This window comes from Callithrix jacchus, chromosome 22 (genome assembly GCF_049354715.1).
Source record: "Callithrix jacchus isolate 240 chromosome 22, calJac240_pri, whole genome shotgun sequence".
In the NCBI taxonomy this organism is placed as follows: Eukaryota; Metazoa; Chordata; class Mammalia; order Primates; family Cebidae; genus Callithrix; species Callithrix jacchus.
In genome coordinates this window covers 47,955,746-47,983,513 of record NC_133523.1, presented here as the reverse complement: position 1 = coordinate 47,983,513, position 27,768 = coordinate 47,955,746, and the positions used below count along the sequence as shown (strand labels likewise).

Sequence of the window (27,768 nt, the reverse complement as noted above, 5' to 3'; positions counted from 1 at the left end):
TCCCATGGTGCCCTGGTGAACCCATTCATTCATTCATTCAGTCAGTCAAAAAATATTTGCGATCACCTATTCTCAGGTTCTGTTCTAGGCACTAAGGACAAGTAGTGCACAGAAGACAAAAATCCCTGCCCTCGTGGAGCTTATTTCTGGTTAAGGGGTCAGGAAAAAAACAAAATAAAACCGAAAATCAAACAAAAACAACAAAAACAACCCTGCCTCCCTCCGCACTCCTTCCCACCCGGCAGTCCAGTCGATCTCCTAACTTGGGGCAGCCTGCTCTTCGTCCCCTGTATCTGGTGCACTACGCCTCCCAGCATGCCGTGGGGCACCCTTCCAGCTTGTCGACTCCATTTCCCAGCGTTCCCCGGAGCAGGCCCTCATCCGGCGATTTCCATTGGGCCCCTCGGAGCTGCCGACTTCCCAGTGTGCATGGGGGCACAGCGACTCTTGAAAGTGGCCTGGGGCAGCTTCCGCTTATGGACTCCATTTCCCAGAGCTCCCCGCGACTCGCCCAGCACACCCTGGGGCAGCGCCGTGACGTCGGCGCGCCGGGTGGGGGCCGGGAGATCCCTGGGGCGGTGCAGGGCCAGCGGCAGTTCCCGGCGGCCCCCGGGGCTGGCGGGCGGGCGGGCGGCGGCGGCGGCGGTAGTTGGGGCTCGGCGCTCGCTCGCTCGCTGGGCGGGCGGGCGGCGCGATGTCTGGAGAGGATGGCCCGGCGGCTGGCCCGGGGGCGGCGGCGGCTGCTGCCCGGGAGCGGCGGCGGGAGCAGCTACGGCAGTGGGGGGCGCGGGCGGGCGCCGAGCCGGGCCCCGGGGAGCGCCGCGCCCGCACCGTCCGCTTCGAGCGCGCCGCCGAGTTCCTGGCGGCCTGTGCGGGCGGCGACCTGGACGAGGCGCGTCTGATGCTTCGCGCCGCCGACCCCGGCCCCGGCGCCGAGCTGGACCCCGCCGCGCCGCCGCCCGCCCGCGCCGTGCTGGACTCCACCAACGCCGATGGCATCAGCGCCCTGCACCAGGTCAGCGCCCTCCGCCCGGCGTCCCCCGGGGCCAGGCCCACCCTCCGCCCGGCGTCCTCCCGGGCCAGGCCCCCCGTCCCTCCCGGGTTCCGAGCCGCCGTTGCCAGTCTCGATCCGCCCCGACGTTCCTGGCCCTGGGCTTCGCCGCCCTGTGCTGACCACCCCGCTCCGGCCCCGCTACCATCCCTCTGCCACCTCCCTCTTCCGAAATGGAGCCGTTTTAACTGGCCCTAGGCTTTGCCACCCTGTCCCTGTTCCCTTTACCATTCCTCTTCGATCTCCCCTCTTCCGATCTGGGGCCGCTTTAACGGGCCCTGGCTTTGCCAGCCTGTGCTGACCCCACCCCCTCCTCCGAGTCCTCCTTACCATCCCCCCTCGACCTCACCTCTGAAGATTTTGAGCCTCTCCAGCCGGCCCTGGGCTTTGCCTGCCTCCCTCCCTGCCCTGCCCTCTCCTGAACCTAAGCCAGATCCCAGGGCTCAGCCTGGTCCATCTGTCTGGTCCTGGCCGTTGCCACTCTGCGCTGCCCTCTTCTCGCCCCCGAGTGCCCTTGCTGTGCCGCCGCCTCTCCTCTGCCCTCTAACGCCGGCGTCTCTCTTCCGAGTCCGGACCACTTTTAGCTCCGCTGGCTTCTGCAGCGCCTCTGGCCCACTGTTTCCTCTTTCCAGGCAGGCACCGTTTTCACCGACCTGCCTTCTCACAGGCTTGTGCTGCTTTCCGCCGGCAGCCTGGGGCCTGGGCCACCTCTACGGCTAGGCCCCGATTCTTCCCTGCCACCTCCTTCATGCTCCGTCTCCCTCCACTCCCTCCTCCCCTTGGTCTGTGCTGTCTGTTGCTGCCCAGGGATGCTCTTCCTTCTTGGCGCTGCACCACGTGGTGTCCTTGGAGGATGCTCCCCTTATCTGGGTCCTCTCCTCCCTACCCCAGCCCCCACTGCTGTCTTAACTCGCCCTGTTCCCTTTTCCTTCTTCTCCTGGGGCCTGTGCCATCTCGTTTCTTAGGATGGCCTTCTTTGAGTGACGTCTTTTCCTCGAGTCCTCGCCGCCCCTTCTCATAGGCCTGCATCATCACTTTCTGGACCACCCCAAAGTACCCCTCTCCCTGGCTTTGGCCACCTCTCCATCCTCTCGCTGTCTTCGCCTGGATGCCCCCTCCTCCTGTGGATTTGGGTCACCTCTCCTTTTATTTGGGCAGCTCCCCCACCCCCCTCGCCCCTGTAGATCCCTATAGCAAGTCTCTGTGCTCGATCTCCTAGCCCCCCATCATGGCATCTTCCAGGGGCCCCAGAGCTCTGCCAGTCCTCCTCCTCTCTGTCCGGCCCCCCATGTCTGCTTCATGATAGCATGTTTGCTGCCTCCAGGGATCCTGGGTCCCAGAGCCGGGACCACCTTATATTCCCAGGGTTCTCTCATTCCCAGCACAGGATGGCAAAGCCCAGGGCTGGTTAACGTGGCTCTGGTTCTGGTTGCTTTTATCTGTCCTCTCTACCCCACAGTGGGGTCACTAGGGACAGGACTGGTGACAGAGAAGCCCCATCCTTAGGCCTCCTCCTGCCTAGTCTCCTGATATTGGGTCTAACCCCGACCTCCTGTTGAGCAGATTATTTATCTGGTGACACACCTCCGTTTCCTGGAGCCACCTCTCTCTCCTTGCCAGAACCCCTAAGGTGTGCTTACTGATGGAGCCAGAGAGGATCCTGGGAGGGGGAGCTTGGCAGGGGGTGGGCGGGAAGGGGAGGATGCCTGGTTGTCAGTGGCCACCTTCCACTGCCCTCTCCCGGAGCCTGAGCAGCTCTGACTCCACAGTCTGGCGCATTTCACTGGTCTTGGGGCTGCTGCTTATTTACACTTCCGAAAAAGAGTAGCAGTTTGGAAAAACGAAATCAGAATGAGTTGGTCCTGAGTTCTGACTTCAGCTCTTCAGCTTTGTAGCCCTGAATTTGTATCAGTCCTCTGTACATCAGTTTCACCTGTGACATGGGTCAGTAGTCGGCCCCTCCCTGGCAGGGCTGTGGTGAGGAGGGAGGGTGTCTGTGTGAAAAACTCCCTTCGTGAGAATGATGCACCCTAGGTATTCACCGGGCTGTGGTCGCCTCTACCAGCTTTCTCTTTCTCCATCCTTCTTTTCTTAAAGAGGCCCTGGTGCTCTCTGGGACATACCCCCACCCAGAGCAGGGTCCCAATTCCCTAAGCCCTGCCCTGGGCCTCTGGGTTTGAGTCCTTGGTAAGCCCAGGAGAAGGCCTCAGGCTTCCCTGTTCCCCTTCCTCACCCACCATCCCATGCCCCTGGCTCTCCTGCACCTTCCCTACAGGGGTTCCTGGCTCTGCTCTTCAGACTGAGCCCCCTCCTCCTGCATCCCCCACAGGCCCCAGGTCACCTCCTTGGCCTGGACTCTGAGAGAGGCTGCCCAGCCCTGTCCTCCAGGCTGCCTTCCAGGTGGATTCTCCCCCCACTGTGGGGTGACTGCTTGGCAAACTCACTCTTCAGGGCATTGCAGGAGGCCTGGAGGATTGGGGTGGCCTGGGGTTCAGAGAGGGGAGGGTCCCTTCTCAGGCCACATGGCCAGCAAGCAGGGGAACTGGGTTTGGGTCAGGTCTGGGTGTGGGGTGACCAGCTTATGCTGTTTGCCCAGGACACCCTGGTTTTAGCGCTGAAACCCTCAGTCCCAGGAAAACAGGGACGGTTGGTCACTGTCTCTGGGTGACTCTTGATTGAGTCCCGGCCACTTTGTCCATCTGGGAATGTGTTTCTCGTTCTGCATCCGTCTCAGGGCAGGTCCCCAAGCACCAGCCCCCTGCTGTGGCTGTTCCTGAGTTCTCAGGGTACCCCAGGTGGGTTTATTAACCACTTGGTGAGGCTGGTACACTCACCCCATTCCTGCCCCCCAGTTGCCTTAGTGGCTAGGGGGTTGGGGGCTAGAGTAGGAGGGGCTGGGTACAGGATCCTTAGGGCTCAACAGAGAAGAGCTGGGGGCCTGGGCTTCTGGGTCTGAGGGGAGAGGTACTGGGCCTAGACTCCTGGGTCTGAGGGATGAGGGACTAGGGCCTGGACTCCTGGGTCTCAGGGAGGAGGGGCTGGGCCTGGACCCCTGGGTCGGAATGCGGAGGGGCTGTAGACCTGGACTCCTGCATCTGAGGACAGAAGAGCTGGGGGCCTGGGCTTCTAGGTCTGAGGGAGGAGCGGCTGGGGCCTAGACTCCTGGGTCTGAGGGAAGAGGGGCTGGGCCTGGACCCCTGGGTCTGAATGAGGAGGGGCTGTAGACCTGGACTCCTGCATCTGAGGGCAGAAGGGCTGGGGCCTGGACTTCTGGGTTGAATGGAGGAGGGACTGGGCCTGGATTCCTGAGTCCCTGGTGCCCAGGCCTCAGGCATCTTTCACAAGGATGCCTGCGCTGGGCAGGTCCTTGAAAGGGAAAGGCCCATCTCTCTCCTTGCCCCCCCCATCACCATGACAACTGGGTGGAAATAAACGAGCGCAGTTCATCCCGTTCCCAGGGCACGTGCGGCCCCCCTTGCAGCCTGAGTTTCCATGACCTCATGCTCTTGGCCCTCGGAGCTCCCTCCCGCTTCTCCAGATGGGCAGCTGTGGAGAGGTGAGCGACTTGGGGGGCTAATTTGCCCCTGGATCTAGGCGTTTAGCTTCACTCCTCCTTCAGCTCCAGTTCAGGTCCCAGGGCCCACCCAGTGTCCACAAGGCCTGAGGTCAGTTCCTCTGGCCCCTGGATTTTGGCTTTTGTCTCCCCAAGTTTTTGACTCCTAGCGGAAGAATGAGCAACGATGGCGCATGTAAGCCCCTGGCTGCAGTTGCCCCGTGCAGAGTGGGCCTCAGTGACCAGGAGTGTGACTGCCTTGGGCCCTGGGCACACAGGTGTGCAGCTGCCTCACCCCTCAGGGAGTGCTGTCCAGGCCCCTGAGTCTGTCCCAGCACAGGGTGACCTTCCTGCAGAGTATCTGCTGGGGTTGTTTCTAGGCCTGACCCTTGGAAGGACCTGGCTAGGTCTGAGGCAGGAGGGGCTGGGGACCTGGACTCCTGGCTCTGAAGGAGGAGGGGCTGGAACTTCTTCCCTAGTCTGAGCACTGGAAGCGCCACCCTGTGGGTGGTGACGGGGCTTTTGCTGTGTCTAACAAGTACCATGTGGGATTCCCACACCCGGATGAGAAGCCCCAACCCTTCCCGTTCACTTTCTGTTTGCATGTAGCCAGGAGTCCTTTTGTGGTTTCCACTGAGCGCTGAAGGCCTGGCTGACCTGACCACTGGGCAGCCAGGGTGTCTGAAACAGCTGGTGGCTAGAGGCTGCTGGGTCATTTTCCCCACTGTCACTAGCACCGTGTCCCTGGGTCTGTTTTTGTGGCTCCTCTGGAGCCCTGCCTTGCTGGGACGATGTGGCTGGGGGAGGTGTGGCTGACGGCTGTTTCCCACCCCCAGGCCTGCATTGATGAGAACCTGGAGGTGGTGCGCTTCTTGGTGGAGCAGGGCGCCACTGTGAACCAGGCAGACAACGAGGGCTGGACGCCCCTGCACGTGGCCGCCTCCTGTGGCTACCTAGACATCGCCAGGTGAGGCAAGGGAGGGCCAGGCAGGACCTGGTCAGGGTGGGGACCTGGACCCTCAGCCCTGACTGACCCCCACCCCCAGGTACCTCCTGAGCCATGGGGCCAACATCGCCGCCGTCAACAGTGACGGGGACCTGCCCCTGGACCTAGCCGAGTCGGACGCCATGGAGGGGCTGCTGAAGGCGGAGATCGCCCACCGAGGTGGGCTCTGGTGTGCTTCGTGTGGGGTGGGGGCCCCTCCTCACCTGTGGCCTCCAGGCTGAGAATTTTAGAGGCTGTCTGGGCTCCAAGGCTGACCCTGCTTCCCAGGAGTCTTTGTCTCTCTCTGAGCCTCAGTTTCCTCACCTATGAAATGGGGGCATAGGGACCTGCCTCCAGTATTGTTTGGAGCCCATTGGAGGCACAGGATGAGAACTCAAGCTGCTACCAACTGGAAGTATTATTGGACTCCCTGAGTAACTGAGGGAATTGAAATGCCGGGGTGGGGGTGGGGGGCAGGTGGGCTGGGGGGACTCGCCCGAAGTGCGTTAGGTGGGATTGCTGGGACCCTGCGGCAGGTCTTTCTGGGAAGGGATGTATTTACTTCGGGGGGAGTAGAGGCATGCAGGGGCTGCCAGGGGCTGGTCTCCCTGTCCTTTGAGACTGGTACCCTGGGAGCCTTCATATGGGGTCCAAGAGCCCCTGAATCTGCCTGGCCAGTTCATTTCTCCAGGGAAGGGGTGTTGCTTCTGGCAGGTGTGTGATGATCACTGAGGATCCCTGGGTCCCCAGTGTGGCTTCTAAAGTCCAACTTTCTGAGCTTGCCTCCCAGCTCTGCCAGTGACTGGCTGACTCCAGGCATGTCCCTGAAGCTCGCTTCCCTTAGTTCCTGAAACAGGACTACAGGCACCGCCTCCTGGGGTGGTTGTCAGGGTCTGGTTGGGTGTCAGTGGAAAGGTGTGAGCTTAGTGCTGGCAGGCTCCAGACCCTTTAGAAGGAAAGGGAGAGTGATGAAGATACCAGCAGGCTTTCACGTCTCTGACGTGGTGTCCCAGGGTCGCTGGCCAGGCTGAAAAAGGATAGGGTTCCATGTGGGTTCGGGATCACGAGAGCCACATGGGAGAAGTAGCTATGGGACACATGGAGGCGGAGATCTGAAGTTTGGGAGCCTTTCTTTCGTTAAAATGGGGAGTGGTTGAAATCAACTCTGGAGCTGGATTCTCTCCTCCCTCCCCAAACTTTTTGTTTCATATTTACAGAAAAGTTGAAACAGTAGCCTATGAGTACCCATGTGACTTACACTGAGACTTGCCAGTTTCTTTTTTTTTAGATAGCTTTTTGAGATGTAATTCACATACCCTGCAATTCACCCAAAGTGCGCACTTCAGGGTTTTTAGTATATTCACACGTTCACCACATTGACTACAGAACATTCTCATCATCCCCTCAGATGTCACCCCGCCCTCAGACAGCCCTCTCTGCCCTTTGTCTCTGTAGGTTTGCTGTTTTGTACACTTCACATAAAGGGAATCATACAGTATAGAATCATCAGTTTTTAACTTGTGATACATTTGTTTCCTCTTTCTGTCCTTCCCTTGTGACCTCGTCCCAGCTTCGGACATAAACACATTTTTTCCAATCCTTCCTCTTTCTTCTTTTTTCTCTTCTTCCTTCCTTTCTTTCTCCCTTTCCATTCCTGAGCCTTTTTTTTTTAAATGGAGTTTTACTTTTTGCCCAGTGTGGAGTGCAGTGGTGCGATTTCAGCTCACTGCAACCTCCGCCTCCCAGGTTCAAGTAATTCTCCTGCCTCAGCCTCTGGGTAGCTGAGATTACAGGCATGTGCCACTATGCCCAGCTAATTTTGTAGTTTTAGTAGAGATGGGGTTTCATTATGGTGGCCAGGCTGGTCTTGAATTCCTGACCTCATGGTCCTCCTGCCTTGGCCTCCCAAAGTGCTGGGATGACAGGCGTGAGTCACCCCGGCCATTTTGAGACTGTGTTGCAAACATTGCAATTCTTCGCCTGATGTACAGCAGGCATCTCCTGCCACAAGGAAACCTGCTGAAGCACGGTAGGTATGCAGCACATTACCCCAGTTACCCCTGCACTAACCTTGATGCCGCACTGTTCCACACTGTGTAAACTTCCATGTTACACTGTTGCACCCTGTGTAGACTTTGATGCTACCTTGTTACTGTGTAAACTTTGATGCTACATTGTTGCACGCTGTGTAAACGTTGATGCTACAGTTACCCAGTGCACTAACCTTGATGCTACACTGTTGGCCTGTGTTTCTCCTTGACATTCTTTGTAGCCTCTCCCCATCTGGTTCAGGACCCAGCTAGGGAATCCAGATCCGAGTGATTTAGGCTCCCTCTGTCTGGATCAGTTCTCCTCCCTTGGACCCTAGGGAGACTGAGAAAAGCTCCCAGGGGGTCCATGAACTTTCTGACATTGTATTTTTCTGCAGAAACTGCTGATAAGTTGCATCCGTTTCTCAGAGGGGCCTATGCTTCTTCCCTCCTGTGGGGCGAGGGGAAGCCTACATTGGTGAGGGATATTGGCCTGTAGGATCAGCCAGGAATGAAGGCCACTGCTAGCCCTGGAAACCCCTCACTGCACTGCTGGGGGTGGAACTCCGCTGCCCCACATCACAAGGCCTCTGCCTGTGACACCTCATGGCACCTCGTGACACCCTGCCTCTACGCAGGAGCCTCAGAGGGGCCAAACCCCAGCTCTAAGGAGGGTGGGGCTTTTGCGCCCCTTGCAGGATATGCCTACAGAATGCAGAGTTCCACCAGGTGCTAGCATCCACTGGTGCTGCCATAGTGTGGCCCTGGCAGCCTCTCACAGGCAGGGCAGGGCGAGAAAACAGACCGGTGACAGGCATGGCTGTCCTCTTCGCTTTTCCTGGCTTGCTTGCTGTTTTCCTTTCTGGGTCTGGGGCTCAGTGAGCACGTCGTCTGCTCAGCCAGTCACTTGGTGGCCTGGAGCCACCGCTCACTTCATCACCATGAAGGCCTCTGGCCCAGTCGACTCAGGTGCTGAATTGGGTGTGACTCTGCAAGTACCAAAACACATTCCGCCTGGCCCAGGCCAGAAAAGGCCCTTTGAGGCCTGGAGCCTCATACCTGGAATCCCAGCATTTCGGGAGGCCAAGACACGAGGATCTCTTGAGCCCAGGAGTTTGAGACCAGCATGGGAAACCTAGTAAGACCCCATCTCTATAAAACATAAACATTAGCTAGCTGTGGCGACATGCACTTGTGGTCCCAGCTACTCAGTGGGCAAAGGTGAGAAGATTGCTTGATCCTGGGAGGGGAAGATGAAGTGAGCCACTGCTGCTCCAGCCTGGGGTCAGGCGAGATCCTGGCCCCACAGTACCAAAAAAGGCCGTTTATATACCCATGTTCATAGCGTCGTTCACAGTAGTCCAGAGGTAGCAACCTAGTACCCGTCACTGAACGAATTGAAAATCAGTGTGTGGTCCATTCACACAATGGGGTATGACTCAGCCTTGAAAAGGGAAATTAGGCTGGGCTCGGTGGCTCATGCCTGTAATTCCAGCACTTTGGGAGACCCAGGTGGGCAGATCACCTGAGGTCAGGAGTTTGAGACCAGCCTGACCAACGCGGAGAAACCCTGTCTGTACTAAAAATGCAAAATTAGCCAGGTGTGGTGGCGCATCCCTGTAATCCCAGCTACGTGAGAGGCTGAGGTTGCTGTGAGCCGAGATCATGCCATTGCACTGTAGCCTGGGCAAGAGAGAGAAATTCGGTCTCAAAAAAAAAAAAAAGGAAGAAAAAAGGAGGGTAATTCTGACACATGCTACGAAGTAAGTCATATAAGCCAGTCACAGAAGGACAAATACTGTGTGATTCCACATCTGTGTGGTACTCAGAATAGTCAAAATAGCAGACAGACAGGGGAATGGCAGCAGCCAGGGGCCAGGAGAAGGGGGGGGAGAATGGGAAGTAGTTTAATGGGTCTACTTTTTTTTATCTTTTGGACAGAGCCTCCCTCTGGAGTCCCCCTCGGTTGCCCAGGCTGGGGTGCAGTGGCACAGTCTCGGCTTGCTACAACCTCAACCTCCCGAGTAGCTGGACTACAGGCACGCACCACCATGCCTGTCTAAGTTTTGTATTTTTAGCAGAGACGTGGTTTCACCATATTGACCAGAACTCTTGACCTTGTGATCCATCCACCTTGATCTCCCAAAGTGCTGGAATTACAGTCTTGAGCCACTGTGCCCGGCCAAAATTTTTGTATTTTTAGTAGAGTTGGAGTTTCATCATGTTGGCTAGGTTGGTCTTGAACCCCTGCTCTCAGGTGATCCATCCACCTTGTCCTCCTGAAGTGCTGGGATTACTTACAGGTGTGAGCCACTGTACCTGGCCACATTATTATTATTTTTTTAAAGGCAATCTGTTACCTTACGTAGCTGAAGTCCATGAGTTATGTGGGCTTCAGGCATAGTTTGATCCAGGGGCACAAGTGAAGTCCAGAGCATCTCTCCATCATTCTGCTGAACTCTGCATTGGCTTCTCTCTTAGGCAGGTTATCTCCACGAGGCGCTTGGTGTGGGTCTTAACTGCAGGCCCATATCCCAGCCAAAACACAGCACCTCTTTCCCAGTGGGTGATGCTCACTGGGCCACCTTGGCCGCATGCCAGCTCCTGAGCCCATCACTGTTGTAAAGGTGACAGGAAGGCCTGGTGATGTGCCCACCTTGGGGCCAGGCTGTGGGCCCAGTGACACTGAAACCATGTGGGGCAAAACATGGGTGAGGAAAGTCAAGAATGAAGTCACAGAGGAAGGGAGATGGGTTTTTGTAGGCCCAAGCATCACGTATGCTGCAGAGACAGGTCCCAGGGACACACAGCAGCACCATGTCCTATGCAGAAGGGACCCTCTCTGGCCGCTTTGCACAGGGGCATGAAACTGGCAGGAAGGAAACGTGAAATGTTTTTGAAACATTTGAAGCCAGCTCACTTGGAATCCCACCATCCAAGTCAGCTGGAAGCGGGGTGTTGGAGAGACGCAGAATCCACCCTTGGATAGCTACAAGTGCCGACAAGGGCGAGGCATGGGAGCTCTTAACTTCTGCTGGATTACAGCCACTTTGGGAAACGCTGGGTGAGCATCAGTTATAGCTGAAAGCCCCACCTTTGCCTTGTTCTAGCAGTTCCACTCCTGGGCAGCCTGAGAGAGGCCTTCCCGCCCATGGACAAATGTTCATCATAGTGTTGTTTGCAGTAGTAAGAGGCTGGAGTCCACACCCAAGAGAGAATGATCAATCACTCATCTGTAAATGAGTGATTTAAGCAGGGGCAGCAACTTTCTCTGTAAAGGGCTCGAAGGTGCATGTTCAGGTGTTGCAGGACATACCGCCCCTGCCTGGCACCACTGTCCCACCAGTACTGGGGAGGGGAGACTGCCAGGGACAGTGTGTGAATGAATGGGAATGACTGTGTTCTGCTATACTTTTATTTGCAAAAATCGCCTTCCAGAATGGGCAGATCCATAGAGACCACAAAGTTGGTGGGTACAAGGGGCTGGGGAGGAGGGAAGTCTGAGAAGTGACTTCTTTTTTTCTTTTTTAAAGACAGGGTCTCACTCTGCCTCCCAGGCTGGAGTGCAGTGGGGTGATAATGGCTCACTGCAGCCTTGGAAGTGACTCTCCCACCTCAGCCTCCCAAGTAGCTGAGACATAGGTGTGCGCCACCACGTCCAGCTAACTAACTTTAGTTTTTTGTTTTTTTTGAGACGGAGTTTCGCTGTTGTTACCCAGACTGGAGTGCAATGGCACGATCTCAGCTCACCGCAACCTCCGCCTCCTGGGTTCAAGCAATTCTCCTGCCTCAGCCTCCCGAATAGCTGGGATTACAGGCACGCACCACCATGCCCAGCTAATTTTTGTATTTTTAGTAGAGACGGGGTTTCACCTTGTTGACCAGGACGGTCTCGATCTCCTGACCTTGTGATCCACCCGCCTCGGCCTCCCAAAGTGCTGGGATTATAGGCGTGAGCTACCGCGCCCGGCCTAACTTTAGTTTTACAGACACAGGGTCTCCCTATGTTGCCCAGGCTGTTCTCAAGATAGTGGGCTCAAGTGATCTCCCAGCTTGGCCTCCCAGAGTGCTGGAATTACAGGCATGAGCCATGGCGCTTGTCTGGGAGGGACTTCTTACTGGGTACGGTATTCATTTGGGATAATGAAAAAGTTCGGGAAGTGGCTAGTGGTGATGGTTGCACAATATTGCAGGTATTCTAAATGCCGCCAAATCGTGCACTTTAAAAAAGGAGCATTGGTAAATTTTATCTTGTTCATTTTACCACCACCACAGCAACAAAAGATAAAGAAAACCCACAGCTTGCTGACCCCTGATCAAGGGCTCTGTCTGCAGACACGGACAAATCTCAGCAACATGTTGAGCACAAAAAGCAAATCGTAGAGGGCTGTGCAGCAGACATGGAAGGGCACTGGCTGTGGTTGAATAAAAAGCCAGTCACCTTCCCCGCCCTGAATTGAGACCCGTTCAGCTATAATAGGATTGAACAGTAGGTGACTCCTTTTAAGGAAATGACAGAGCCGGGCGTGGTGGCTCTTGCCTGTAATCCTGGCACTTTGGGAGGCCAAGGCAGGATGATCCATTGAGCCCAGGAATACGAGGCTGTAGTGAATCGTGATTATACCACTACATTCCAGCCTGGGCAACACGGTATGAGACCCTGTCTCAAAAAAAAAAAAAAAAAGAGAAGAAACGATAGGGAGAAAAGGCAGATCCCTGAGTCCCCGGTATTCTCCATGGCGCTCCACTCCAGACTGGCGCATGAGCTGGGCTCCAGCCAAGCTGACATTCCTGGAGTAGCTGCCACTGCCAGATGTCCCAGCCAGCAGGGAGACCCTCAGGCGTCCCATTGGAGTTTACACCTGGTGCCCGGGGGCCACCAGGTGGCGCCAAACTGCAACCCTTCCTGGACAATTTGTCTTGCAATGGGACAAGCACACACACATTTGCTGGGATTGTGTTTCTTGGGTCCCATTTCTAGCCCTGTGGCAGAAGTTTACCATATATACATGTGGTAAGGGCATAACAAAACACATGTTCAAATTTTTGGTCGTGGTACCTGTGAGATTGGGGAACAGCACGGGGCCTTCTGTTGGCTCTGTGGGATTTTCGTTTTGTAAGTGGGCCGGTGGCACATTGAGGTTCTTTGCCAGTGCTGTCAAATGGAAATCCAGTGTGAGCCACAAATGCAACTGAAAATTTTCAAATAGGCACATTTTAAAAAGTACAAAGAAGGTCGGGTGCTGTGGCTCGTGCCTGTAATCCCTGCACTTTGGGAGGCCGCGGCAGGCAGATCACTAGGTCAAGAGATTGAGACCATCCTGGCCAACATGGTGAAATCCTGTCTCTACTAAAAATTAGCTGGGCATGGTGATGTGCGCCTTCAGTCCCAGCTACTTGGGAGGCAGAGGTTTCAGTGAGCTGAGATCGAGCCACTGAACTCCAGCCTGGTAATAGAGTGAGACTCTGTCTCAAAAAAGAAAAAGTTAAAAGAAACAGGTAAAATAAATAATTTTTAAATTTAACCCATTATATCAAAAATATTATTTCAACATATAATCAGTACAGAAACAATTCTTGATTCGCTTTATCTTCTTTTTTTTTTTGGAGACAGAGTTTCCCTCTTGTTGCCCAGGCTGGAGTGCAGTGGTAGGATCTCGGCTTACTGCAACCTCTGCCTCCGGAGTTTAATTGATTCTCCTCTCTCTACTAAAAATATAGCAATTAGCTGGGCGTGGTGCTGGATACCTGTATCCCATGGAATCTCAGCTACAAGGGAGGCTGAGGCAAGAGGATTGCATGAATCTGGGAGGTTCATTGAGGTTGCAGTGAGCCAAGGTTGCACCACTGCACTCCAGCCTGGGCAACAGAGCAAGGATCTGTCTCATTTAAACAAACAAACAAAACTGCTTGAGGTGAGGAGTTTTAATAAGACCAGCCTGTGCAAAATCAGGAGGCCCCCATCTCTACAAAAAATAAAAACAGTTAGCTGGGCAAAGTGGCATGTGCCTGTAGTTCTAGCTGCTTGTTGGCTAAGCTGGGAGGATTGCTCGAACCCGGCAGATTGAGGCTGCAGTAAGCTATGATTATGCCACTGTACTCCAGCCTGGGTGACAGAGTGAGACCCCGACTCCTAAGGAAAATAAAAAGTTTGGCCAGACACAGTGGCTCATGCCTGTAATCTGAGCACTTTGGGAGGCTGAGGTGGGAGCTTTGCTTGAGCCCAAGAGTTTGAGACCAGCCTGGGCAAGATATTGAGACTCCATCTCTATTTATTCTTAAAAAAAAAAAAAAAAAATTAGACCAGATAGAGTGGCTCATGCTTGTAGTCCCAGCACTTTGGGAGGCTGAGATGGGTAACTCACGTGAGGTCAGGAGTTTAAGACCAGCCTGACCAACATGGTGCAACCCCATTTCTACTAAAAATACAAAAATTAGCTGGATGTGATGGTGGGTGCCTGTAGTCCCAGCTACTTGGGAGGCCGAGGCAGGAGAATCGCTTGAACCCTGGGGGTGGAGGTTGCAGTGAAAGTCCATCTAAAAAAAAAAAAAAGTTTATAGTTTGCAAAAGAGTAAGGATCCTCAGTGGCCACCAGTAGATAAGGACTTCCGCCTCAGCAAGGGCACCTGTTTTGATCCAAAGTCAACTTATATTTAATTTTGGCCATTACTTGTCTTTTACATCTATAATACAGTACAGCAACGGGATTAAATGAATCGGACTAGTTAGGAAGCGTGCTTTTCCCAGATTGCTGTAGGTGTTAGCACGTTTGCAAACAGGGATCAAACGCCTGGGTAGGAAAGAAGCTGTTGCCCTAATGGCACAAGTACTTCATGTGGTGGCTTTCGCTTGGTTTATTGTCATGAGTGAGAAAAGTAGTGATGGTAATAAAATGTATGAAGATGCTAGATTGAGATGATATTGGGCAGGCATGGTGGCTCACGCCTGTAATGCCAACACACTTTGGGAGGCTGAGGCGGGTAGACCACCTGAGGTCAGGAGTTTGACCAGCCTGCCCAACCAAAATTGTGGTGCAGCCCTGCCTATACCAAAAATACCAAAATTAGCCGGCCGTGGTGACGTATGTGTGTAATCTCAGCTACTTGGGTGGATCTCTTGAATCTGGGAGGCAGCAGTTGCACTGAGATTGAACCCCTGGACTCCAGGCTGGGTGACAGAGTGAGACTCTGTTTCAAAAAAAAAAAAAAAATTGGTAGTGATAGGAAAAGTTAGATGTAATTGAACACTGGATTTGCTCAGTAAACTTTAGCTTTTTATTAAAAATAATAAAAAGAAGGTGAATTTCTGGTTGAAGTGGAAAAGGCCTGTGATCTCCATTTTCCCTGTGCTTAGTGCTGACTCAGAGACCCTGAGTGGGACCCTGAGTGGGACCCAGGACTGCATGGAGCACAGCTGGGAAACAGCTGGGCGAGTCTAGGCCTCCTGAGTCTCACAGGGGAGCAGGGGGAGAAGGAGTCAGCAAGTCACAGGGCTCAACCCCGGCCAGCCCAGGGTATAACCCTGGGTCTTCCAGGTCATGGGGTGTGAGTCCTACCTAATACCTCTTATCCTCCTAGGTGTGGACGTGGAGGCAGCCAAGCGTGCAGAAGAGGAGTTGCTGCTTCATGACACAAGGTGCTGGCTGAATGGGGGCGCCATGCCAGAGGCCCGGCACCCCCGCACAGGCGCCTCTGCCCTGCACGTGGCCGCTGCCAAGGGCTACATTGAGGTGATGAGGTAAGTTGGGCCTGTCTGTTCCATCCTGCTGTCTTATACCTTCCTGTGGATCTTGTCCCTTTCTTTTTCAATGTATGTACCTAAGGCTATGTATTTCCCTCTAAGTACAGCCTTAGCTGTACCCACAAGTTTTGATGTGGCAATCTTTTTTATTGTCATTCACTGTAAAATATTTCCCAATTTGTAATCTTTTCTTATTTATTTATTTTGAGACGAGGTCTTGGTATGTTGCCCAGGCTGGAGTGCAGTGGTGCAGTTGTGGCTCACTGCAGCCTCCAACTCCCCAGGCTCAGGTGATCTTCCTACCTCAGCCTCCTGAATAGTGGGGGCTACAGGCACACACAAACATGCCCCATTAATTTTTGTAGAGATAGGGTTTTGACATGTTGCCTAGGCTTGTCTAGAACACCTGGGCTGAAGTGATTCACCTACTCCCAAAGTGCTGGGACTGCAGGTGTGAGCCACTGTGCTCGGCATAATTTCCAAATATATAGGACTTCCTTAGTCACCGTTGTGTTACTGTTTTTCTGGCTTAATTACACCATGGTCAGAGAATGGCTTCTATATGATTCTACCTTTTGAAATTTGTTTTATCTTATGCCCCAGTATATGCAATTTGGAAAAGAATGGTGTCATCAAGTACAGTGTTCTCTGTAGGTTATTACATCAACCTTATAATCACGCTGTTTTATCTGTAGTGATATTTTAAATTCTTGCTGTGATTATGGACTTTGCGTGTTTCTTCTTGTAGTTCTGTCAGTTACACTTTGTATATGTATTATTTGGTGCATATATAGTTATTTGTGTTTATTTATTTTTGAGGTGGAGTCTCGCTCTCTGTCACCTAGGTTGGAGTGCAGTGGTGTGATCATAGCTTAATGCAACTTTTGCCCCTTGAGTTCGAGCGATTCTCCTGCCTCAGCCTCCCCAATAGCTGAGACTATGAGAGTACGCCACCAGCCCGGCTAACTTTTCTATTTTTAGTAGAGTCGTGGTTTCTCCACGTTGGCCGGGTTGGTCTTGAACTCCTGACCTCAGGTGATCCACCAGCCTCCGCCTCCCAAAGTGCTGGGACTACAGGCGTGAGCCACTGCGCCCATCCAAGCAGCATACACAGTTTAAATTTTCTTCCATACTCTCTGTGTCAGCCTCACCTCAGTCTCGGGTCTTACTTGCTCCTATTTGGCTGCCTTCCCCTTTCCGTTAAAGTTGTTGGTTCCAGTTCTCATGCTCAGGTTCCTCATTCTTTTATCAGTTCCCTCCTCTCTCTCTCTCTCTCTCTCTTTTTTTTTGAGATGGAGTTTTTGCTGTTGTTACCCAGGCTGGAGTGCAATGGCGTGATCTCAGCTCACCGCAACCACCGCCTCCTGGGTTCAAGCAATTCTGCCTCAGCCTCCGGAGTAGCTGGGATTACAGGCACGCGCCACCGTGCCCAGCTAATTTTTTGTATTTTTAGTAGAGACAGGGTTTCACCATGTTGACCAGGATGGTCTCGATCTCTTGACCTTGTGATACACCTGCCTCGGCTTCCCAAAGTGCTGGGATTACAGGTGTGAGCCACCGCGCCCGGCCTCCCTCCTCTCTCTTTTGTGATCTTACACTTCAGCATAAAAATGAAGTTAACATGAATTCCTCCCCTCTCTGCTCACCTCTGCATTGACAGTTTTTCATCTGGTTGTCTCAGTGAGGTACTTCAGATGCCTGTAACAGCTCCAGGCCGTCCCTTCTGCTTAACACCTGCTGCTGAGGTAGAGTGCCTGGGCCTCTGTGTCTGGCCTGAGTCCCAGCTCTGTTGCTCAGAGGCTGTGTCGGTGCTGTGTCCCTCCCTGAGATGATCCTTACCACAAAAGGACTGGAAATGCTACGTGGTTGGGCCCAGTGACGTGCCCAGGCCTGGAGGCTATGCCCTTTTCCTCCCATGGCTTCCACCCCTCAGTCCTGGGGGGCTGCTTCATCTCCTGCTATTGCACCTGCATCCCAGCCAGCAGGAAGAGGGAGGGCAAAGGGAGCAAACACCCATCGTTCTAAGAGAGCAGTCCTCAAGTGGCACTGCACCACTAACGTCATCACCCTATGTGCCAGATCCTAGTCACGTGACCTCTCCCGGCTGCAAGGGACAGTAGGAGATTGGCCTTCAGCTGGGCGGCCTGTGTCTGGCCGGGGGTGACTGTGTCCAGCTGGTGGCCTGGGTGGGTAGCACTGAAGTACTTTGGACTTAGAAGTATTTGCTGACTGTAATTTCATTACTGCTCCCTTGTAAGGGTGCATGTTTACACTCAGCTCTATTGACTACATTTATTAATTTTTGTTTTTGAGATGGAATTTTGCTGTGTCGCCCAGGCTGGAGTTCAGTGGCATAATCTCAGCTCACTACAAGCTCTGCCTCCTGGGTTCAGGCGATTCTCCTGCCTCAGCCTCCCGAGTAGCTGGGATTGCAGCTGTGCACCATCACACCTGGCTAATTTTTGTATGTTTATTTATTTTTTAAATTTTTGTATTTTTAATAGAGTCGGGGTTTTGCCATGTTGGCCAAGCTGGTCTTGAACTCCTGACCTCAAGTGATCTGCTTGCTTTGGCCTCCCAAAGTGCTGGGATTACAGGTGTGAGCCACCGCGACCAGCCTGACCGCAGAGTAGAGGTGTATGTTTCTTTGATGATATTGTGGGGCAGCCTCCCTGGCCTCTGCATCCCTGGTTGTGAGAACCAAAAATGTCTCTGGACGTGGCCACATGTCCCCTGGGGGGCAGCATCGTCTCAGTTGAGAACTGCTGGCTCAAGATATAAATAGGGTGGTGGGAGAAGCCAAATGTGATGAGGAGGGGCTTTGGGGTCAGGAGACATGGGGGTGAGGGAGTGGTGGCTGCCGAAAAGGGGCTCAGCATGAGATGACGCAGGGCACAGAACACTCCCCAGGCTGAGAGTAGCAAGTGCAGAGGCCTGTGGCCGGCAGGCGGGCGGGCGGGTACCTGGGGAGGTAGCGAGAGGCCAGTCAGCTGCAGCAGGGTGAGCGGCAAAGCGTGGGAAAGGTGAGGGGCGAGGTGGGTGGGGTCAGATGGAGGGACTTGTGCTTATAAGGCCTTTGTAGCCTATCCCAGGCTGACCATCTGTTCCACTCTGTGAGGCTCTTTCTCACTGACAGAGTTCATTCCAGTTCTCCAAAAATAGACGCGTCCTACCCTCCGCTGAGCCGGAGAGGCCCCGGACTGGTAACCTCGGCTTTGCCCTCACACCGAGTGCTTTAAGACAGTTATTGTTTTCTGGCAGCAAATTGTCTTCAGTGGGGGGTTTCAGCCTGGACGCTAGTGACATTGTGGGTCAGATCCTTCTCCTTGTGGGGCTGTTCCCAGGCACTGCTGGGTGTGGAGCTGCCTCCCTGGCCTCCACCCAGCCGATGCCACCAGCCCCTGCCCCAAGTTATGACGACAAAAATGTCTCCAGACCTGCCGGGTCTCCTCTGGGGGACGGTGCACAGCATTGCCCTGGCTGGAAGTCACTGCTTTAAGCCAGCTGGGGTCCTAGAACTACTGCCCTGAGAAAGCCCTTTGGGGGTCCCATCCTTCTGACAGGTGTGGAGGCTGGCACGGGGTCCTGCACCCACGTTCTCTGGGGCTGCCTCCTTACACCCTACTGCCTCCACCATGGAATCCCACAGCCCAAACCAGGGGGAGGTTCCAGAGGCCACCTGCAGGGCCATGGTTTAACATGTAGCCGCTGGTCCATGCCCCTAGTGCAGAGGGGCCTCTTGTGGCAGGGGATGCTGGGCGGCGGCTCTTTACCAGCCCGTCCAGGGGCGTTTTGGTCTCAAAGCCTGGGACCTCAGCTGCTGCCCCACTGGCCAAAATCAGCCCAGCGCCCCACCTTGGCCTCTGACCCAGAGCCTCCCTGGCCCCCAGGTTGCTCCTTCAGGCTGGCTACGATCCAGAGCTCCGGGATGGGGATGGCTGGACTCCCCTGCATGCGGCGGCACACTGGGGAGTGGAGGACGCCTGCCGCCTGCTGGCCGAGCATGGCGGGGGCATGGACTCGCTGACCCACGCGGTGAGGGCTGGGGCCCAGTCTGGTGGGGGGCAGGGCATGGGGAGGGCCCAGCACCTCCTTCATTGTCTGCTCCTGCTCCTCCCCTCACCCAGGGGCAGCGGCCCTGTGACCTGGCGGATGAGGAAGTGCTGAGCCTGTTGGAGGAACTGGCCCGGAAACAGGAGGACGTGAGTGTCAGGGCTGAGGAGATCACTCCAGCCTCCTCACTTAGAGGAGGCTGCGGAGGGGGGACTCCCCGCTGACTTCTGACATCCACCACCCCAGCCACTTCCTTTTTCATGCTTGGTGACCCAGCCCATCCCCAGGGAAGGCCCTTGCCAGGGCAGAATGGACACAGGGCTGCAGAGCTTCCTGCTGCCTGGTGGGGAGGCAGCAGAAGGACCCAGACGGGGTTGTCTGACACTCAGACAAACTGGCTTAGTGTACCTCATTGCCTCAGGGTAGCCCTTGGCAGCAGCCACGCACAGGATTGTCCTAGACTCAGGCTGGGCTGGTCACCTACCAGGTGTCCCCCAGCCATCCCTGGGGCAGCCTTGCTGGGAAAACATATCGTGAAGGAGTGAAGGGTGCGAGCCCTGGCCAGACTGCCTGGGTGGGAATCCCGGCTCTGCCATGGATCTACCGTGGGTCCCAGCCAGCCACTTACCCTCTCCAGGCCTCAGTTTCTTCCCCTGTCAAGTGGGAATGTATGGTGTGCAACCTGTATGAGGGCTTATTCGTGACATGGATTGTTCTGTGAGGAGGCTCCGGGGAATGTGTGCCACTGGAAAGCGCAGGAGCCATGCCTGTGTTCAGTGAGCTATGTTAGGCAACAGGAAGCTCCCGAGGCCCGGCCCAGGGCTTCCGGTGTGTGGGCAGGGGAGCAGAGACGGCTTCTTTTGAAAGGTTGGCAGGAGCCAGGTGGAGGCTGATGGATATAGGAGAAGAAGTTCTCCCTCAGGCTGGGGGCAAGGGTGGGTGCCCTGAGGTGCCCAGGGAGGGGGGTGTAAGGCAGGGCAGACCCTGGAGGGCCATGAGTGCCAGGCTGAGGAACAGGGTGGCTTCTGCCCTGAGAGCCATAGGGCCATGGGGGGTTTAATGGGTAGAGAAGGGTCAGCTCAGTCAGATATGAGGGGAGCCCAGCCTGGGAGCATCTGGGGACACTTTCTGGAAGACAAGAGTACTTACTATAGCACAAAGTTTGCTGGAGCTGGGCATGGTGGCTCATGCCTATAATCCTAGCAATTTGGGAGGCTGAGATGGGTGGATCATTTGAGGTCAGGAGTTTGAGACCAGCCTGGCCAACACGGTGAAACCCCACCTCTACTAAAAATACAAAAATTAGCCAGGTGTGGCATGAGCATGTAATCCCAACTACTTGGGAGGCTGAAGCAGGAGAATTGCTTGAACTTGGGAGGGGGAGGTCGCAGTGAGCCGAGGTCATGCCGTTGCACTCCAGCCTGGGTGACAGAGCAAGACTCTGTCTCAAAAAAAAAAAAGAAAAAGTTTGCTAGAAGGCCAGGAATGAAGGGCCCTCCTAGCACTCCTGGTGGGAGGCACAAGGACCACATGCAGAAGCCTGAAGGTGTGGAGACAGTGGTGAACTGTACAGGGAAGGACGAGGTGAACGCTGGCAGCTAGAGTGGGGCAGCTGAGGGCCCACCAGTGCCCTGGTTGTGCTGAGGGGTCAGGGTAAGATCTGAGCAGGTCGCCCCTGGGAGCTAGAAGGACCCCTCTGGGATGAGACTGGAGGCTTCTCACGGTTGGGGGCCATGAGGACAAGATGGCAGTGCCTGCACATGGTGGCCACGGGCGCCTGCTGAATGCAGGGCACCTCCTCTCCATGAGGGTGGCCATCTGTAGGAAAGCTGGTAAGCCCACGAGGGGGGCACTGAGCTCCTGCACACCTGTTCATGGTGGTGTTGCTCTGGGGGACATGTGCTCCACCTCTCCCCAGCAGCCCCCTTCCCTTCTTCCCTCCTTGCAGCTTCGGAACCAAAAAGAAGCTTCCCAGAGCTGGGGCCAGGAGCCCCAAGTGCCCTCCAACAGCAAACACAGAAGGTACAGGGAGGGAGGAGTCTGGGTATGGCCGGGTGGCTGGAGGCTTGGGCTTGCACCCCACGCCCTGTCCTTCCCCAACAGGAGCTCTGTGTGCCGTCTGAGCAGTCGAGAGAAGATTTCCCTTCAGGACCTGTCCAAGGAGCGCCGGCCTGGTGGGGCTGGGGGGCCCCCCATCCAGGATGAGGATGAAGGAGAAGAAGGTCCCACCGGTGAGGGGCTGAATCTGGACTCCTGGGTCTGAGGGAGGTGGGGGTCGGGTTCTCTGATTCTCGAGGCAACTGGCATTTTCTGTGACCTCCTGCACCGCAGAGCCACCCCCTGCAGAACCCACAACGCTCAACGGCGTCTCCTCCCCGCCGCACCCTAGCCCTAAGAGCCCCATGGTGAGCGGATGCACTGAGAGGTCCTGTGAGGCTGGGAGGGCTGGGGAGGTGGGATTCCATAAAGCCGTAAACCTAGGAACTGTGGGAGTAGGTTGGGTGAAGACTGTAGTTCCCAGAGTCCTCCTGGACAACTGGCTGCCTCTAAAAAGCCTAAAACTGTGCCTACCCCAGGGGCTGCTGGGAATTGTAGTTTGTTGCAGTCCTTGGGGGTTAACCCATGAGGTATGAGAAGAGGGATCCTTTCTCCCTAACTGAGACCTTCTCACAGCCGCCCGAAGAGGCCCCCTTCTCCAGGCGCTTTGGCCTCCTGAAGACAGGGAGCTCTGGTGCCCTGGGTCCCCCGGAAAGGCGGGCAGCAGAGGGAGCCCCCGGAGCTGGGCTGCAGCGATCAGCTTCCTCCTCCTGGCTGGAAGGGACCTCTGCTCAGGTGAGTAGGGGGTGAGCCAGGTCCAGGCCCCTGCCCAGTTGAGGGGACTGCCCCTTTCTCCCCTTCTCTCTGCACAGGCCAAGGAGCTCCGTCTTGCCAGAATTACCCCGACCACCTCCCAGAAGCTGCCAGAACGGACTGCCCCGTGAGTCCTCAGGGCCTGGGCCCCTCGAGGGTGGGCAGCAGGTCTGGGTTCCAAAACTCTCTGTGTGATCCTGGGCCAGTCTGTGTGCTCCCTGGGGTCTGGTTCCTGCTCCCACCCCAGGGCCTGTGCCATGTCCCTCCTGGGGGCCTCCCTCCCTCCCTCAGGTCTGTGTTGAAATGTCACCTCTTCTCCCCTGCCTTCCCCCCAAGGCGCACCCTGGCCACCTTGCTGCCACCACAGCTCTGTCTGCACACGCACACCCTCCCAGCCCCAGTTCTCCCACTGCTTCTGTCCAGAGCCCTTTCTCTCTCTCAGGGTATGGGTAGTGTGCTGGGCTTTTCATGCCTCTGTTGGTTTTGTGTACTTCTGCTCAGCCCTGACTCTTGTGGCCCAGATAACTTGTGTCTTTTGTTCTCAGCCGCATCTCCAGCGGCAGCACGCAGTGCACATGAGTAATGTTTGTTGAATGAATGAATTGATGCAGGTCTGAGGTCATCAAGCCTCCTCCTCGCTTGGAGAACTCCTCGCCTCCCTCCAGGATTCTGGAACCTGAATCCCCAGTGAAGCCAAATGTACCCACAGCCTCCACGGCACCCCCAGCAGACTCCCGGGACAGACGGAGGTGAAGAGGCGCAGGAGGCTTCCACCCTTCCCTCAGTAGGGAGAAACGATGTCAAGCAGGAGTCCTGGGGCTTTGGGTGGGCTCCTGAGGGAGAGCTGGCCCCAGGTCTGCTGGGAGTTGGAGTCTTCTCCCATAGAACTTGCCTCCCCCTGAGGGTGTCACCCATGGAATGGGACAGGGTCCCCAGGCCCCTCCCTGAGGTTGGGGCCCTTTCCTCAGGTCCTACCAGATGCCTGTGCGGGATGAGGAGTCGGAATCCCAGCGAAAAGCTCGTTCCCGCCTCATGCGCCAGTCTCGGAGGTCCACACAGGTGTGGGGTGGGCTGGGGTCTGGGTCTGAGGGAGGAGGGGCTTTGAGCCTGGACTCCTGGGTCTGAGGGAGGAGGGGCTGGGGTCTGGACTCCTGGGTCTGAGGGGGGAGGGGCTGGGGTCTCAACTCCTGGGTCTGAGGGAGGAGGGGCTGGGGTCTGGACTTCTAGGTCTGAGGGAGGAGGGGTTGGGGGCCTGGACTCCTGGGTCTGAGGGAGGAGGGGCTGGGGTCTGGACTCCTGGGTCTGAGGGAGGAGGGACTGGGGTCTAGACTACTGGGTCTGAGGGAGGAGGGGCTGGGGTCTGGACTCCTGGGTCTGAGGGAGGAGGGGCTGATGTCTGGACTCCTAGGTCTGAGGGAGGAGGGGCTGATGTCTGGACTTCTAGGTCTGAGGGAGGAGGGGCTGGGGTCCTGGACTCCTGGGTCTGAGGGAGGAGGGGCTGGGGTCCTGGACTCCTGGGTCTGAGGGAGGAGGGGCTGGGGTCTGGACTTCTAGGTCTGAGGGAGGAGGGGCTGGGGTCTGGACTCCTGGGTCTGAGGGAGGAGGGGCTGGGGTCCTGGACTCCTGGGTCTGAGGGAGGAGAGGCTGGGGTCTCGACTCCTGGGTCTGAGGGAGGAGGGGCTGGGGCCTGGACTCCTGGGTCTGAGGGAGGAGGGGCTGGGGTCCTGGACTCCTGGGTCTGAGGGAGGAGGGGCTGGGGCCTGGACTCCTGGGTCTGAGGGAGGAGGGGCTGGGGTCCTGGACTCCTGGGTCTGAGGGAGGAGGGGCTGGGGCCTGGACTCCTGGGTCTGAGGGAGGAGGGGTTGGGGTCCTGGACTCCTGGGTCTGAAGGAGGAGGGGTTGGGGGCTTGGACTCTTGGGTCTGAGGTAGGTGGGGCTGGGGGCCTGGGGTCTGAGGAAAGGAGCTGGGCCTGACCCCAGCATCCCCTGACTGTCCCCTCTCCCTCTCCCTGCCAGGGTGTGACTCTGACAGACCTGAAGGAGGCAGAGAAGGCGGCAGGAAAGGCCCCAGAGCCAGGGAAACCGGCGCAGAGCCTGGTGAGAAGGGTCAGCGAGGGCGCGTGGGGTGGTGCGAGACGTCCTGGTGCCCTGACTGGCCTCCCCGTCCCGACAGGAACCTTCTCGGAGGCCCCGAGTCCCTGGAGTGGAGAACTCTGAGGGTGCTGCCCAGAGAGGTGAGGTCTGCTCTCTGGGGGAGGTCGTTCCCAGGGCACCATCCAGTCTTTCCCATAGTCTTCCTGCTTTCTGGGGGGTTGACCCGGGGACCCGGGCACTCAGAGGGGGCTCCCTCCGGAAGTGCCTGGGCTGATTCCTGCCCCTTCCCCAGCAGAGGCGCCCGACGGGCAGGGTCCAGGACCGCAGGCGGCCAGGGAGCACCGCAAGGTCGGAAAGGAGTGGAGGGGGCCTGCGGAGGTGAGCAGGGCTCAGGTGGGGCCGAGCTGTGCAGAGGGTGGCCTGGGGGCGGGCAAAGCCCCTCCCACACCCGCTGAACCCCCTCCACCTGCCCGCAGGGGGAGGAGGCGGAGCCGGCTGACCGCAGCCCGGAGTCCAGGTAGGGGTGGGGTAGGAGGGGTGGGGCCTGCGTGCGAACCGGGGCGGCCACTGACGGGCGTTCCTTCCCTGCCCCAGCACCCTCGAGGGCCCCTCAGCCCGCAGGCAGCGCTCGCAGCGGAACCTCAACCCAGAACCTGAGCCAGAATCGGAGGAGCCAGATGGAGGCTTTAGAAAGGTGCGATCCCACCCTCCGTCGGAGCTCTCGCTGGGTGCCCACCTCCTGGCTTCCCCGTCCCCCAGCCTCCACCTGACCCTCCTCCACCTGACCCCCAGCTGTATGCAGAGCTGCGCAAGGAGAACGAACGGCTTCGCGAAGCCCTGACCGAGACCACGCTGCGGCTGGCACAGCTCAAGGTGGAGCTGGAACGGGCCACGCAGGTAAGGGCGCCGAGGCCCGGGTCACCGGAACTGGAAGGGCCGCCTGGGCGTGGCTCAGACTGCAGGGAGGCAGAGCCTGGTCGGGAGGGGCCGGGCAGGGCTGGGCTCCGCCTGAAGGGCGGGGCCGAGGTCTCGGAGGTGGAGTCTGAAAGGGGTGGGGCTGCGGGCTTGCTGGAGGCGGGGCCTGGCCCATGTGGGCGGGCGGGTCCCCAGCAGGATCCTAACACCTCTTGCTCAGAGCAGTGCTGGCTTCCCTGGCTCACCTTTGTGCTTTCTGTATTCTCACCAGAGGCAAGAACGCTTCGCTGAGAGGCCAGCTCTTCTGGAGCTAGAGAGATTCGTGAGTAGGGGAATTGGGACCGGGGGCCAGAGGCGTCCCCAGCCTCTCCTCACTAAATCTGGACCAAGAGAGCCACACTGCCCTTCCCAGCTGGCCCCCAGCCTTCCCCCACCCTCCTCAGCCTCGGTTTCTGAACTTCCCCGTTTATTCCAGGAGCGCAGGGCCCTGGAGCGCAAGGCCGCTGAGCTGGAGGAGGAGCTTAAGGTGCGGGCTCCTGGGGCCTGTGCGGGCTGTAGGCAGAGCACCGAGCACCGAGGGCCGAGGGCTGAGGGTGGGCAGCGGCGCAGTCTGCCAGGGCTGCCCAGCTGACTCCTGCTGTTCCCTAGGCCCTGTCTGACCTCCGCGCTGACAACCAGCGCCTCAAAGACGAGAATGCAGCACTGATCCGCGTCATCAGCAAACTCTCCAAGTGACCTGGAGGGACTTCCCCGCACCCGTATTTATACAGCTGCTTCTGCCACACGCACCCCTTCCCCCGTGTGAACACGAGTGACAGGGCTCCGGGGGAAGTCTCAGAGAAGCCATAGCCCCCCTGGGACCTCCGGACTGGGAGGGGAGCAGAGTCCCCAGGAGCCAAGGGGGCCACCCGAGGCCAGGATGGAGGTGGGAGGCCGAGCCAGGTAGGGGGACGTTGCCAGAGCGGACCAGGGCCGGAGACGGGACCAGGAAGGAACTGAAGACCAAGAAGTGTAAGGATCAGTTGCCAGGACCAGAGTGGCTGCCTGGAGGTCCCCATCTCACGTGTGATGCCACCCCACTACCCCTCCCCTCCTGAGCAGGGATCCAAGAATGTGCCAAGAGTCCCGCTGGCCTCAGCCAGGTGGGCCTGTATATAGGGCCCATGTGCAATAGGGAGGGACGTCTTCTATTTTTGCTGCCCCCTCCCCGCCCACTGTCCGGGGCAGGGGGAGAAGGTATTTTCGAGATAAAGCACAGGCACCACAAATAAAAGTCGTGAAGTTGCCACTCCAGGTCTGTGTGCCTAGCCAGAGGTCGGGTGCTGTTTCCTGCTTCTGTCCTGGGGGGCTGTGCATCTCTGTGACCAAACCACTGGGCCATTTGGGTGGGCTGCTGAGTGATGGGCAGGTGCTTGCTCACTAGTGTGGGAAAGGAGCTTCAGGAAGGGCCCCCAGCTGGAGCAAAGGCTCCAAGGTGGAGCTGGCATGATTGCAGGCAGGGGCTGAGGGGAAGTTCATGGGGGAGGAAGGGTCAGCTGGCAGGACCTCCTTGGCCAGGGATATGGAGCTGGGGAGCTTGCGTTTTGCCATCAGTGTCTTTGACACAAATTTTTATTAGTCAATTGCCAACATTTAACATTTGGAGTAATTTGTGTATAAAAATCTGGAATTGGGGGGCGGGGACAAAATAAAAAATAAAAATCTGGAATTTTGGCCGGGTGTGGTGGCTCACACCTGTAATCCCAGCATTTTGGGAGGCTGAGGTGGGCGGATCAGACGAGGTCAGGAATTCCAGCCAGCCTTGCCAATGTGGTGAAATCCCATCTCTACTAAAAATACAAAAATTAGCCAGGTGTGGTGGTGTGCACCTGTAGTCCCAGCTACTTGGGAGGCTGAGGCAGGGGAATCACTTGAACCAGGGAGGTGGAGATTGCAGTGAGTCAAGATCACGCCACTGCACCCCAGCCTGGGTGACAGAGCAAGATGCCGTCTCAAAAAAAAAAAAAAGGCTGGGCACAGTGGCTCACACCTGTAATCCCAGCACTTTGGGAAGCTGAGGCGGGTGAATCACGAGGTCAGGAGTTGGGAGACCAGACTGGTTAACATGGTGAAACCCCACCTCTACTAACAATACAAAAATTAGCTGGGTATAGTGGCGCACAGCTGTAATCCCAGCTACTCAGGAGGCTGACGCAGGAGAATTACTTGAACCTGGGAGGCAGAGATTGCAGTGAGCCGAATCACGTGAACCTGGGAGGCGGAGGTTGCAGTGAGCCGAATCACTTGAACCTGGGAGGCGGAGGTTGCAGGGAGCTGAGATTGTGCCACTGCACTCCAGCCTGGGCGACAGTGAGACTATGTCCCCCCAGCCCCCGGCAAAAAAAAAAAGGGTAGGGCCCTGGCCAAGCGGTAGAGGGGCTGAAGAGTATTCTGGGCAGAAGCGGCCACATGAACCAAGCCTGGCAGCAGGAGGAGGGAAGCCGAGCCCTATGGTCA

At 56.6% G+C, this 27,768-nt stretch overlaps 1 protein-coding gene across 4 annotated transcripts; it reads left to right on the top strand.

Moving 5' to 3' along the window:
* Window positions 1-594: 594 nt before the first annotated feature.
* On the top strand, window positions 595-26,565 carry PPP1R12C (protein phosphatase 1 regulatory subunit 12C). 4 transcript variants are annotated; one of them, XM_035284006.3, is made up of 22 exons: window positions 595-1,015; window positions 5,441-5,571; window positions 5,651-5,769; window positions 15,198-15,357; window positions 19,251-19,395; window positions 19,488-19,562; window positions 21,362-21,435; window positions 21,517-21,644; window positions 21,745-21,818; window positions 22,087-22,245; window positions 22,323-22,390; window positions 22,875-23,012; window positions 23,232-23,322; window positions 24,280-24,360; window positions 24,437-24,497; window positions 24,653-24,735; window positions 24,834-24,874; window positions 24,952-25,051; window positions 25,150-25,254; window positions 25,544-25,594; window positions 25,748-25,798; window positions 25,921-26,565. In XM_035284006.3, exons 1-22 carry the CDS (start codon window positions 695-697, stop codon window positions 26,005-26,007), a joined length of 2,343 nt encoding a protein of 780 aa, XP_035139897.1. In that variant the 5' UTR covers window positions 595-694; the 3' UTR covers window positions 26,008-26,565. The 4 variants fall into 4 exon arrangements, with proteins under 4 accessions (XP_035139897.1, XP_035139896.1, XP_078217015.1 ...); XM_035284005.3 differs by having other exon boundaries at window positions 24,650-24,735; XM_078360889.1 differs by lacking the exon at window positions 19,251-19,395 and adding an exon at window positions 17,021-17,105.
* Window positions 26,566-27,768: the final 1,203 nt, after the last annotated feature.

Coding starts and splice junctions, on each gene's coding strand:
- PPP1R12C (XM_035284005.3), top strand. CDS start 695: ATGTCTGGAGAGGATGGCCCGGCGGCTGGCCCGGGGGCGGCGGCGGCT. Junction 25,255..25,543: donor AGCTGGAACGGGCCACGCAG/GTAAGGGCGCCG, acceptor TATTCTCACCAG/AGGCAAGAACGCTTCGCTGA. Junction 25,595..25,747: donor TTCTGGAGCTAGAGAGATTC/GTGAGTAGGGGA, acceptor CGTTTATTCCAG/GAGCGCAGGGCCCTGGAGCG.